The sequence below is a fragment of the Oryx dammah genome, unplaced genomic scaffold (genome assembly GCF_014754425.2).
Source record: "Oryx dammah isolate SB20612 unplaced genomic scaffold, SCBI_Odam_1.1 HiC_scaffold_19, whole genome shotgun sequence".
Lineage (NCBI taxonomy): Eukaryota > Metazoa > Chordata > Mammalia > Artiodactyla > Bovidae > Oryx > Oryx dammah.
Genome location: NW_024070203.1, coordinates 85,396,644 through 85,408,655, shown reverse-complemented (window position 1 = coordinate 85,408,655; position 12,012 = coordinate 85,396,644). Strand labels below are relative to the sequence as shown.

General features: G+C 37.3%; 1 protein-coding gene across 4 annotated transcripts in view; it reads right to left on the bottom strand.

The window, feature by feature from the left end:
• The window catches only part of NBN (nibrin), a 56,660-nt gene that overhangs the window by 36,288 nt on the left and 8,360 nt on the right, over window positions 1-12,012 (bottom strand). For all 4 annotated transcript variants that reach the window (XM_040261112.1, XM_040261114.1, XM_040261116.1 and 1 more), the window contains exons 5-7: window positions 10,276-10,379; window positions 839-956; window positions 126-316 (exon numbers count right to left, since the gene is read on the bottom strand). In XM_040261112.1, coding sequence (XP_040117046.1) covers window positions 126-316; window positions 839-956; window positions 10,276-10,379 — 413 coding nt within the window. The remainder of the gene's footprint in view (window positions 1-125; window positions 317-838; window positions 957-10,275; window positions 10,380-12,012) is intronic.

Genomic DNA, 12,012 nt, shown 5'->3' with positions numbered 1-12,012 from the left:
CAAGATCATTCTGTCATTTTTGAGATTGTATATGCCTTTATATTACTATGTGGAGTATAAACAATTTACATATAGAATAACCTACTTTCCCTTAAAAAAAAAACTAATAAAGAATAATTCTGTACCTTTGGAGTATATCCATAATTGAATGAATCCATTTTTTCTGAGAGTCAGGAATTGAAGTCTGTGAATCTGTTAGTCCTGCATCAACAACACAAGTTCCAGGAGCTGAAAAGAAACTATCATCTTTATTTTCTTCTGTTATCAACCTAGCATCTCCTCCTCCAAATATAACTGCTGCACTTAATTTTTTATGCTAAAAATGGGGGAAAAAAGGAAAAAAGTAATGAACAGCCATAATTAATTTATTGAATACATGCTTAAAATTAAATGATTCTACTTCTTGAAAGGACAATCTGAGCTTCCATTAGGAGAAAACCCCTAGTTCACTAGGTACCATTACAGTCCCTCATTACACAGTTCTGGAACTGTGAGCTTATTTACATTTTTCCACCTATAACATAAACTTCTAGAACTCTCAGTTCATCACATAGAAGACATTCAACAGCTGCTAACTAACGGAACAAATTAGAAGTTAAAAGTTTTTGGTCTCTTCCTTGTATATATTTATATAAACTTAATTAATCAGCCAATTAACAGATATTAAGAAATGCCACAGTCATATACATGAACACTGGGCAAGTTCTGGTGCCTAGGCAGTTTTTTATTTCCCTTCAGATATTGACACAAGATCTCAAAAGGAAATGTACTAATAACTGATAACAATTTATCCTAGTTTATAACATTTTCTTCAGGAAAATTTAGCTTATAACATTACCTGCTTGGCATTTAGAAAGACAAATGTTTTCCCTTTGAAGATTTGTTTTCTTTCCTGGCGTCCTGATAGATCAATTTTTTTACTTTCAATAGCTGGTTCATCAACAGGTGGGTAAAAACTATAAAAAATTAAGTATATTATAATTACATACTACACTGTACATATAACATTAAATTTGTAAACAGAATTTGGCAATCGGGACTAGAAAACTAGAAAGGCTTAATTTCCATAATACAACTGTATTGTTGAAGAGTTTTACCTGGGACTCAAGGACTGAAAGTACCAAAATGCTTTTACTATAAATATAATGACAGGTGCAACACAGAACAGCAGAACTGTTCTTTATTTTCTAAAACTACATAATGTAAGAGCAGGCACTCCTAACAACAGACAATTAAATATATATAAACCAATTATGTGAATTACAAATGGCTGAGAGAAAAAGTAATAGAAAGAAGTTTTTAAAAAGTAATAAAAGTAAAACCAAAACTGAAAAAAAAAAGTAACAAATGGCTGAAATACCATTCATTAGAAATCAGATTCTATTTGCATATTAGACTTGCTTGCATAAGTGTGTGCTCAGCCTCTTCACTGTGCCTGACTCTTTGAGACCTCAAGGACTGTAGCCTGCCAGGCTCCTCTGTCCATGGAATTTTCCAGGTAAGAATACTGCAGCAGGTTGCCATTTCCTACTTGGATCTTCCCAACCCAAGGGTCGAACCTGTGTTTCCTGGTTCTCCTACACTGCAGGCAGATTCTTTGCCACTGAGCCACCTGGGAAACCTCATCGTGTTTGGTTATAAATCTCTTTGGAGAAGCTCAGGAAATTTTAGAACCTATATTTTGTCAGTTTAAATAAAACTTTCAAAGATTTAAAAACACAATCTTTTAGCTCTTTAAGGTAATACTCTCCTTAAGGTAATACTATAAACAAATCTTAGTCATCCATAGGTATTAGGGAATAGAAGAAAATAGAAAAGTAAAACCAAGAAATAATTACTAAAACTTCTCATCAGTCCATAGTTTCAACATTCTATATAGTCAGTTCTTTTGGTAGAGCTATTAACTGACCAGTCTTTTAGTTTCTCTACCTTCTAGTAAAAATTACTAATGTTCATGGATAGAAAGACTTAATATTGTCAACATGTCAGTTCTTCCCAACTTGATTTATAAAAATAAACACAATCCAAATAACTTCCAGCAAGTTACTTTGTGAATATCAAGAAACGGATTCTAAAGTTTATACAGAGAGGAGAAAAATTTAGAATAGCCAACACAATATTGAGGAAGAACAAGATTAGAGTACTGACACTACCAGAATTCAAGACTTAATATAAAGTGGCAGTAATCAAGAGTGTGGTGCTGACGAAAAAAAGAGACAAACAGATCAGTGGAAGAGAACAGAGAACCCAGAAATGGACTCACATAAATAGAGTCAACTGATCTTTTACAATGGAGCTTACAGTCTTTTCAACAACTGGTGATGAAACTGGACACTCACATACAAAAAAAAAAATGAATTTACACTCATATCATACACTTCTCACAAAAAATAACTCACAATGGATCACAGACCTAAATATAAAAGCAAAAGTATAAAACTCCTAGAAGATAACATAGGAGAACAGCTAGATGGCCTTGGATATGGAGATGGCTTTTTAGATATAACACCAAAGGCATGATCCATGAAATAAGTAATTGATAAGTGAGACTTCATTAAAATTAAAAAGTTCTGCTCTGTGAAAGATAATGTCAGGAGAATGCAAAGACAAACCACAGACTGGGAGAAAACATTTGCAAAACACATATCTTATGAAGAACTGCTATCAAAAATATAGAAAGAACTCTTAAAATTCAACAATAAGAAAATAAACAACCTGATTTTTTAAAAACAGCTGAAGACTTTATTAGATACCGCCTCAAAGAAATGTAGAGAGAACAAATATGCATATGAAAAGATGCTTAGGATCATCATGTATCATCAAGAAAATGCAAATTAAAGCAAAAAGATACCAATACACAATTAAACTTTATAATTACCTAAACTTTCATTTACCATGTTTGTTTCAAGCTAATGTATCTTTTGGGTCTGTGATTTTATTACAAGATAATAAGTTAACTTGTACCCATTTCATGGATGTTGGCAGAAGACAGGACACTCCTGGGTCAGAGAAAAGCCAGCAGTAAGCCTCACTGTGTTTGCAGCAGCTCCCCTTCCACACCAAGTTCCATGGGGATGACACAGACTGTACCTCCCGAGAGCAGTGTTACAATGAACCTAGGAATCCACCCATTTTATAAGAAGCTTTCAGCAGCCCTGCTCTTTGTCCTTGGAAGGAGATATTATTTCATCCCTCCAGGTTTCTCACTGTAAACAGAACCCTGAGAAATGGCCTAGGTATAGGGCAGTCAGAGCCTTACACTGTTGAAATATTCAGCTAGTTTTGTGCAATGTAAGGACTCTCTTCCAACAGTGTTTTCTCAAAACAATGCTTGTTGTTTGAAATAAAGTAACTGAGAAAGCACTCTATAATATGAGAAACTCTGCAAATTTTCAAATAAAGGGAAACTCCCTTTTTCTCTTGAGGGATCATTTTTTTAATATTCAGACATAAACAATATTTTAATGGACTTCCTATATTAGAGCACAGAGTATCAAAATTAAATACTTCTTTTAAATGGTATTCTCTATATTGATACTTCCATAACAGTGTAAGAAAATTAGACATCACTAACCACATCAGGTACTCTATCTTACCCCTGACTTACTCTGTTTCATGATAACAGTGCAGAGATGCAGACATAATTGCAACAAAAGGACTACACTTTTTGTTAGGTAAAAATATTATAGTTTGCTTGCTTGCATGTTTATTTTTTATTTCATATCCTTTTATAAACCATCTTACTACTATTTAATATCTTAAATTTAATCTTTTTTCTATTTAATAACTGAGTACACAGTCTTCCATAAACATATCAAAATGGATCCCAAAAGGTATATGAATCTATTAAGGCAAAAAACTACATAATTTAAAATAGTATTAAAACTTGATTATCAAACATGAACTAATAGTCTTTCCTAGTAAACACTGAGTTAGGAGTTATTGAACAATCTTAAGAGTAGGGATGTTTCATTACACCCATTAAAGTTAATACAGTCACAAACTGAAGTCAGAAAAAAAACTATGCTTAACCTAAAGTAAAAAACAACAAAAAAGCAAGTTGAATACACTGAGATTCTAAATAAGTAAGAATCAATGGCTGTTTCTAAAAATTCCAAAAACCATAAAACATATCACCAGTAGTAAAAACTTATCATATCCCTCCATTCCTAAGTAATCTAGAATTAAAATGGTTTATTAGCTGTAACAAGAGTCATTATTTACACTATTTATCAATTTTTCTAGGGAGGCTCATAATAAGCACTAGGCAAGTTGGGCTTCCCTGACGGCTCAGCTGATAAAGAATCCGCCTGCAATGCAGAAGACCCCACGTCTATTCCTTGGTCAGGAAGACCCCCTTGAGAATGGATAGGCTACCCACTCCAGTATCTTGGGGCTTCCATTGTGACTCAGCTGGTAAAGAATCCAGTGCAATGCGGGAGATCTGGGTTCGATCCCTGGGTTGAGAAGAACCCCTGGAGAAGGGAAAAGCTACCCACTCCAGTATTCTAGCCTGGAAAATTCCATGGACTATGTCTATGGGGTCATAAAAAGTCCAAGAGGACTGAGCGACTTTCACTTTCAAGTTAGTAGTAAGTGAAGTTTCAGAGGAGAGATCAGTGCTTTAAAGTTCTCACAGGGATCTAGGACTCAAAAAAGGTTAAGTATCATCTATTTCAAAATCTCAGGAATTCTCTGGTGGCCCAGTGGTTAGGACTCCATGTTTTCACTGCTGAGGGCCTGGATGCAAACCTGCAAGCCACTTGGTGTGGCCGAAAAATAAAGAAAATATGATGATTCCTTTCTAGAGGAAAGCATATTATCTGTTAACCATATAATAAAATACACGAAACCTCCCAAGTGAAAACTGAAAACAAAGAGAAAACCTGATGTTCAGTTACTTTTAAAAGCAAATACACATTATCAGGTATAAATAGTTTGTAAAAACATCTGCACTGGGCAGATCAGTTTAAAACAGCTAGTAATATTTCATATAGATTTATGTACATACAGGCATATGTATATTAAAGGAGAAAGGGAGACTACACTAGCCTTTGACTGTGAGGATCACAACAAACTGTGGAAAATTCTTAAAGAGATGGGAACACCAGACCACCTTACCTGACTCCTGAGAAACTTGGATGCAATTTAAGAAGCAACAGTTAGAACTGGACATGGAACAAAGGACTGGTTCCAAATTGGGAAAGGAGTATGACAAGACTGTATATTGTCACCCTGCTTATTTAACATATATGCAGAATACATCATGTGAAACCCAGGCGGGATGAAACACAAGCTGGAATAAATTTTGCTGGGAGAAATATCAATAGCTTCAGACAAGCAGATAATATCCCCCTAATGGCAGAAAGCAAAAAGGAACTAAAGAGCCTCTTAATGAAACTGAAGAGGAGAGTGAAAGAGCTGGCTTAAAATTCAACATTCAAAAGATGAAGATCATGGCATCTAGTTTCAACACTGGTGGCAAATGGAAAAAAAGTGGAAGCAGTGACAGACTTTACTTTCTTGGGCTCCAAAATCACTGCAGTGCATGCAGCCATTAAACTTAAAGATGCTGACTCCTTGAAAGAAAAGCTATGGCAAACCTAGACAGCATATTAGAAAGCAGACATATCACTTTCCTGGCAAAGGTCCATATAGTCAAAGCCATGACTTTTCCAATAGTCATGTACAGATTTGAGAGTGGGACCATAAAAAAGACTGAGCACTGCAGAACTGAAAATATCTAGTACCAGAATTGTGGTACTAGAGAAACTCTTCAGATTCCCTTGAATAGCAAGACCAAACCAGTCAGTCCTAAAGGAAATCAAATTCTGAATATTCACTGGAAGGACTGATACTGAAGCTCCAATACTTTGGCCACCAGATTTGAAGAGCTGACTCATTGGAAATGACCCTGATGCTGGGAAAGACTGAGGACAGGAGTAGAAGGGGGCAACAGAGGATGAGACAGTTGGATGCCATCACCAACTCAATGGACATGAGTGTCAGGAAACTCTGGGAGATGGTGAAGGACAGGGAAGCCTGGCATGCTGCAGTCGACAGGGTTTTAAAGAGTCAGACACAACTGAGCAACTAAGCAACAACAATATTTTTAAACTGGTAATGAAATAATTAGCATGAGTAAACCACAGTCACAGAAAACTACTCAATCTGATCACATGGACCACAGCCTTGTCTAACTCAAAGAAACTATGAGCCATGCGGTGTAGGGCTACCCAAGATGGAAGGGTCATGGTACAGAGTTCTGACAGAATGTGGTCCACTGGGGAAGGGAATGGCAACCACTTCAGTATTCTTGCCTTGAGAACCCCATGAACAGTATGAAAAGGCAAAAGGATAGGACACTGAAAGATGAACTCCCCAGGTAATTAGGTGCCCAATATGCTACTAGAGATCAGTGGAGAAATAACTCCAGAAAGAATGAAGGGATGGAGCCAAAGCAAAAACTATACCCAGCTGTGGAGTGACTGGTGATGGAAGCAAGATCCGATACTGTAAAGAGCAATATTGCATAGGAACCTGGAATGTTAGGTCCATGAATCAAGGCAAATTGGAAGTGGTCAAATAAGAGATGGCAAAGGTGAACGTCGACATTCTAGGAATCAGTGAATGAAAATGGACTGGAATGGGTGAATTTAACTGAGATGACCATTATATCTACCACTGTGAGCAAGAATCTCTTAGAAGAAATGGAGTAGCCATCATAGTCAACAAGAGAGTCTGAAATGCAGTACTTGGATGCAATCTCAAAAACGACAGAATGATCTGTTTGTTTCCAAGGCGAACCATTCAATATCACACTAATCCAACTCTATGCCCCAACCAGTAATGCTGAAGAAGCTGAAGTTGAACAGTTCTATGAAGACCTACAAGACTTCTAGAACTAACACCCAAACAAGATGTCCTTTTCATTATAGGGGACTGGAATGCCAAAGTAGGAAGTCAAGAAACACCTGGAGTAACAGGCAAATTTGGCCTTGGGAGTACAGAATGAAGCAGGACAAAGGCTAAACAGTTTTGCCAGGAGAACACAATCGTATAGCAAACACCCTCTTCCAACAGTACAAGGGAAGACTCTACACATGGACATCACCAGATGGTCAATACCGAAATCAGATTGATTATATACTTTGCAGCCAAAGATGGAGCTCTATACAGTCAGCAAAAACAAGACTGGGAGCTGACTGTGGCTCATCATGAACTCCTTCTTGCCAAATTCAGACTCAAATTGAAGAAAGTGGGGAAAACCACTAGACCTTTCAGGTATGACCTAAATCAAATCCCTAAGGATTATACAGTGGAAGTGACAAATAGATTGACGGGACTAGACTGGATAGACAGAGTGCCAGATGAACTATGGATGGAGGCTTGTAATGTTGTACAGGAGGTGTTGCTCAAACCATCCCCAAGAAAAAGAGATACAAAAAGGCAAAACCGTTCCGTGAGGAGGCCTCACACACAGCTGAGAAACAAAGAGAACCAAAAGGCAAGGGAGAAAAGGGAAGATATACCCATTTGAAAGCAGAGTTCCAAAGGACAGCAAGGAGAGATAAGAAAGCCTTCCTCAGTGATCAGTGCCAAGAAACAGAGGAAAACAATAGAATGTTAAAGACTAGAGATCTCTTCAAGAAAACTAAAGATACTAAGGGAACATTTCATGCAAGGATGGGCACAATAAAGGACAGAAATGGTATGGACCTAGCAGAAGCAGAAGAGATTAAGAAGGGGCAAGAGTACACAGAAGAACTATACATAAAAGACCTTCACGACCCTGATAACCACGATGGTGTGATCACCCACCTAGAGCCAGACATCCTGGAATGCGAAATCAAGTGGGCCTTAGGAAGTATCATCATGAATGAAGGTAGTGGAGGTGATGGAATTCCAGTTGAGCTGTTTCAAATCCTGGAAGATGATGCTGTGAAAGTGCTGCACTCAATATGCCAGCAAATTTGGAAAACTCAGCAGTGGCCACAGGACTGGAAAAGGTCCGTTTTCATTCCAATCCCAAAGAGAGGCAATGCCAAAGAATGCTCAAACTACTGCACAATTGCACTCATCTCACATGCTAGTAAAGTAATGTTCAAAATTCTCCAAGCCAGGCTTCAACAGTACGTGAACCATGAACTTCCGGATGTTCAGCTGGTTTTAGAAAAGGCAGAGGAACCAGAGATCAAATTGCCAACATCTGCTGAATCATCAAAAAAGCAAGAGAGTTCCAGAAAAACATCTATTTCTGCTTTATTGACTATGCCAAAGCCTTTAGACTGTGCGGATCACAAAAAATTGTGGAAAATTCTGAAAGAGATGGGAATACCAGACCACCTGATTTGCCTCTTGAGAAACCTATATGCAGGTCAGGAAGCAACAGTTAGAACTGGACATGGAACAACAGACTGGTTCCAAACAGGAAAGGAGTACATCAAGGCTGTATATTGTCACCCTGCTTATTTAACTTCTATGCAGAGTACATCCTGAGAAACGCTGGGCTGGAAGAAGCACAAGCTGGCATCAAGATTTCTGGGAGAAATATCAATAACCTCAGATATACAGATGACACCACCCTTATGGCAGAAAGTGAAGAGGAACTAAAGAGCCATTTGATGCAAGTGAAAGAGGAGAGTAAAAAAGTTGGCTTAAAGCTCAACATTCAGAAAACGAAGATCATAGCATCTGCTCCCATCACTTCATGGCAAATAGATGGGGAAACAGTGGAAACAGTGGCTGACTTTATTTCTCGAGGCTCCAAAATCACTGCAGATGGTGATTGCAGCCATGAAATTAAAAGTCGCTTACTCCTTCGAAGGAGAGTTATGATCAACCTAGACAGCCTATTTAAAAGCAGAGATATTACTTTGCCAACAAAGGTCTGCCTAGTCAAGGCTATGGTTTTTCCAGTGGTCATGTATGGATGTGAGAGGTGGACTATAAAGAAAGCTGAGCGCCGAAGAATTGATGCTTTTGAACTGTGGTGTTGGAGTAGACTCTTGAGAGTCCCTTGGACTGCAAGGAGATCAGTCCATCCTAAAGGAGATCAGTCCATCCTAAAGGAGATCAGTCCTGAATATTCACTGGAAGGGCTGATGCTGAAGCTGAAACTCCAATATTTTGGCCACCTAATGCAAAGAGCTGACTCATTAGAAAAGACCCTGATGTTGGGAAAGATTGAGTGCAGGAGGAGAAGGGGACGACAGAGGATGAGATGGTTGGATGGCATCACCAACTCAACTGGCATGAGTTTGAGTAAACTCCAGGAGTTGGTGATGGATAGGGAGGGCTGGCATGCTGCAGTCCATGGGGTTGCAAAGAGCGGGACACGACTGAGCGACTGAACTGAACTGAGTTAATACTTAATTTAAATTTGTAGTAAAATACTTAATTTGCATAGCATTTTAGATTTTTTTTAAACTTCCTCAAATCTGTTATGTCGTTTAGACTATAAGCTACTGACCTACATTTTAAGTATGTTCTTATGTTGACTAAAAACACTCACCATTTTATAGTGACCAGTATTCTAACCATGCAATCTGAAAAGAAAAATCACAAGTATCTTCCTCCCAAACCACCATTTATGTTACTGCAGATGTGATGCTGCAGTAGGTACAGTAGACAGATCCTCAGTCCAGTGGTTTTCAAATTTAGCACAGCATCCAAAACATTACGTAACTAAGAAAGCTATTATGAATCTTTCCAGATATTGCAATTAGTTACATTTCTTTCAATAAGCACCTATTACAATTCAGTAAGTTGAGACTTAATGTATACCAGTAGTTAAAATAAATAATACTAATAATACGAAATACTTAAAACATTGAGCAGGACAGGTATTAGCCTCATTTTTGAAAGAAGGTAATAAGCTCGATTTCTAAGGCCACAGCCCTGTTCATATTCTGGTCCAAGACTCCAGCTTTGTAACAGGGCTGCGGCACCTCACAATTCCAGGGGCCCTGCGTGCACGATGCCTGGCCCCAGCAGGTGTGCCCACTGGTGCTACCTCGGGGTCACTACTATCCTTCAATATTTTTCTTTAAATGTTGGCACACATGTCATATCTGTTTCACCAAGATAAAGAACAATCAACAAAGAATTGCTTGGGAAACTTTCTGCAGATACTAACAAAAAATTTTCATTAATAACGCTGAACTATAACGTTACATCCTGATATAATCAATAAAGAGGGAATTAACCTAAATCAAGCCAGTGCAATCATATTTTGTATGTCATATTCTGTTATATTTCAAATACACAATATACCTTTCAATTTCTGGAGGTTGTTTCTTGGACTGAACTGCTTTAAGAAATTCAGTAAAATATTCTGGTTTTACAATCGGACGCCCACAAATGAGTGCACATATTGTCTAAAAAGAAGAAAACATGTGAATACATATACTCAAACCCTAGTTTTTTTAAAGTCTGTTTTTCTTTGCGTCGCTTTAAATTTATAACAGAGACACAATCTATAAAACAGAAGTCAGTTTTGGGTCATGGCTTAGTTTTAGTGTACAAATCCCTATAAAATCACTTGATTATAAGAAGCTACCAATTACAATATATGGTGGTGGGGACAGACTGGGAGTTTGGGGCTGACATAAACACAGTGCTATATTGAAAATAGATAACCTACTGTATAGCACCAGGGACTCTGTTCAATAATCTGTAGTAACCTAAATGGGAAAAGAATTTGAAAAATAATAGATATATGTATATGTATAACTGAATCACTCTGCTATACAACTGAAACACAACATTGTGAAATCAACTCTATTCCAATAAATACAAAAATTAAAAATAAACTGTGCTAACCGAAATTCATAAAAGTTAAGATCCCTACAAAACAAAGGTCTATATGCTAGAAAAGCAGTAAGACCAGTGAAATAACAAATAAACGTAACACATGGGCAAATTCAAGTATCAATAAACAATAACTATTAAAGGTGAAAAAAAAAGAAGTCACAAATTACAGTACTGATATGAAAACTGCTGGAGGTGGGCCTGAACAACATAACAAAATACGAGTCAATTTAAAAATGTATACCTATTAGAAAAACATTAAAATGTATGTCTTAGAATTAAGGAAATGTAACATTTGCCCTAGAGAAAACATTATCAAGAGATAAACATGAGATAGATCTTTCAGCCTAATTGCCTTTCAAACTGATTATATAAATTATGGAATAGTATTTTTAATGGAGAAGGAAATGGCAACCACTCCAGTATTCTTGCCTGGAGAATCCCAGGGACCGAGGAGCCTGGTGGGCTGCCATCTATGGGGTCGCACAGAGTCGGACACGACTGAAGTGACTTAGCAGCAGCAGCAGTCTTTTTAAGAAAGTATATAAAGGAATAACTGGTGTTGAACAAAAAGCTCAAAGTAAGTATACACAGGTGGAGTAGAGGAAGAAACTTCACCTAGCAGGTGAATTAAACCATAGCCTCAAATAAGTTATATCCACAGTTTGAGAAAGATTAAAAAAATATCACCACTGGCAATGAAAATAAAGAAGATTCAGCATAATTCTAAGAAATAATCCAGCTAAAGAGCTTGTAAGTGTGCTTCTAACAAACACAGGGAATTACCTAAATGTGAGCAAGCAATTTAGGGTACCTCTCAAGAATGGAATCTGAAAGTTATGAACCTCAAATATGAATGAAATAATTGACTTCCTGCGTGAAGCATTAATGAACAATTCAACACTGGACTGAGTAAGCTCCAACACATGTGATCTTGGGCAAAAGATTTAGTTGCTCCAAGCCTCAGTTTCCTCTTTAGAAAACAAAAGCTGAACTGAATGTTTACGTTCCCTTTTGGTTCTAACATTCAATGATTTTAAAAACATAAACTAACCTGTAGTGGGGGACAATTTACAAAAAAAAAATAAATACAGTGACAAATTTCTTTTTGGTACATGATCGATCAGAATATTGAAAAAGGAGTATTGCTCTACAAACCGTAGCTGGAATATATACAGTACTCTCTAATATCCAGGGACT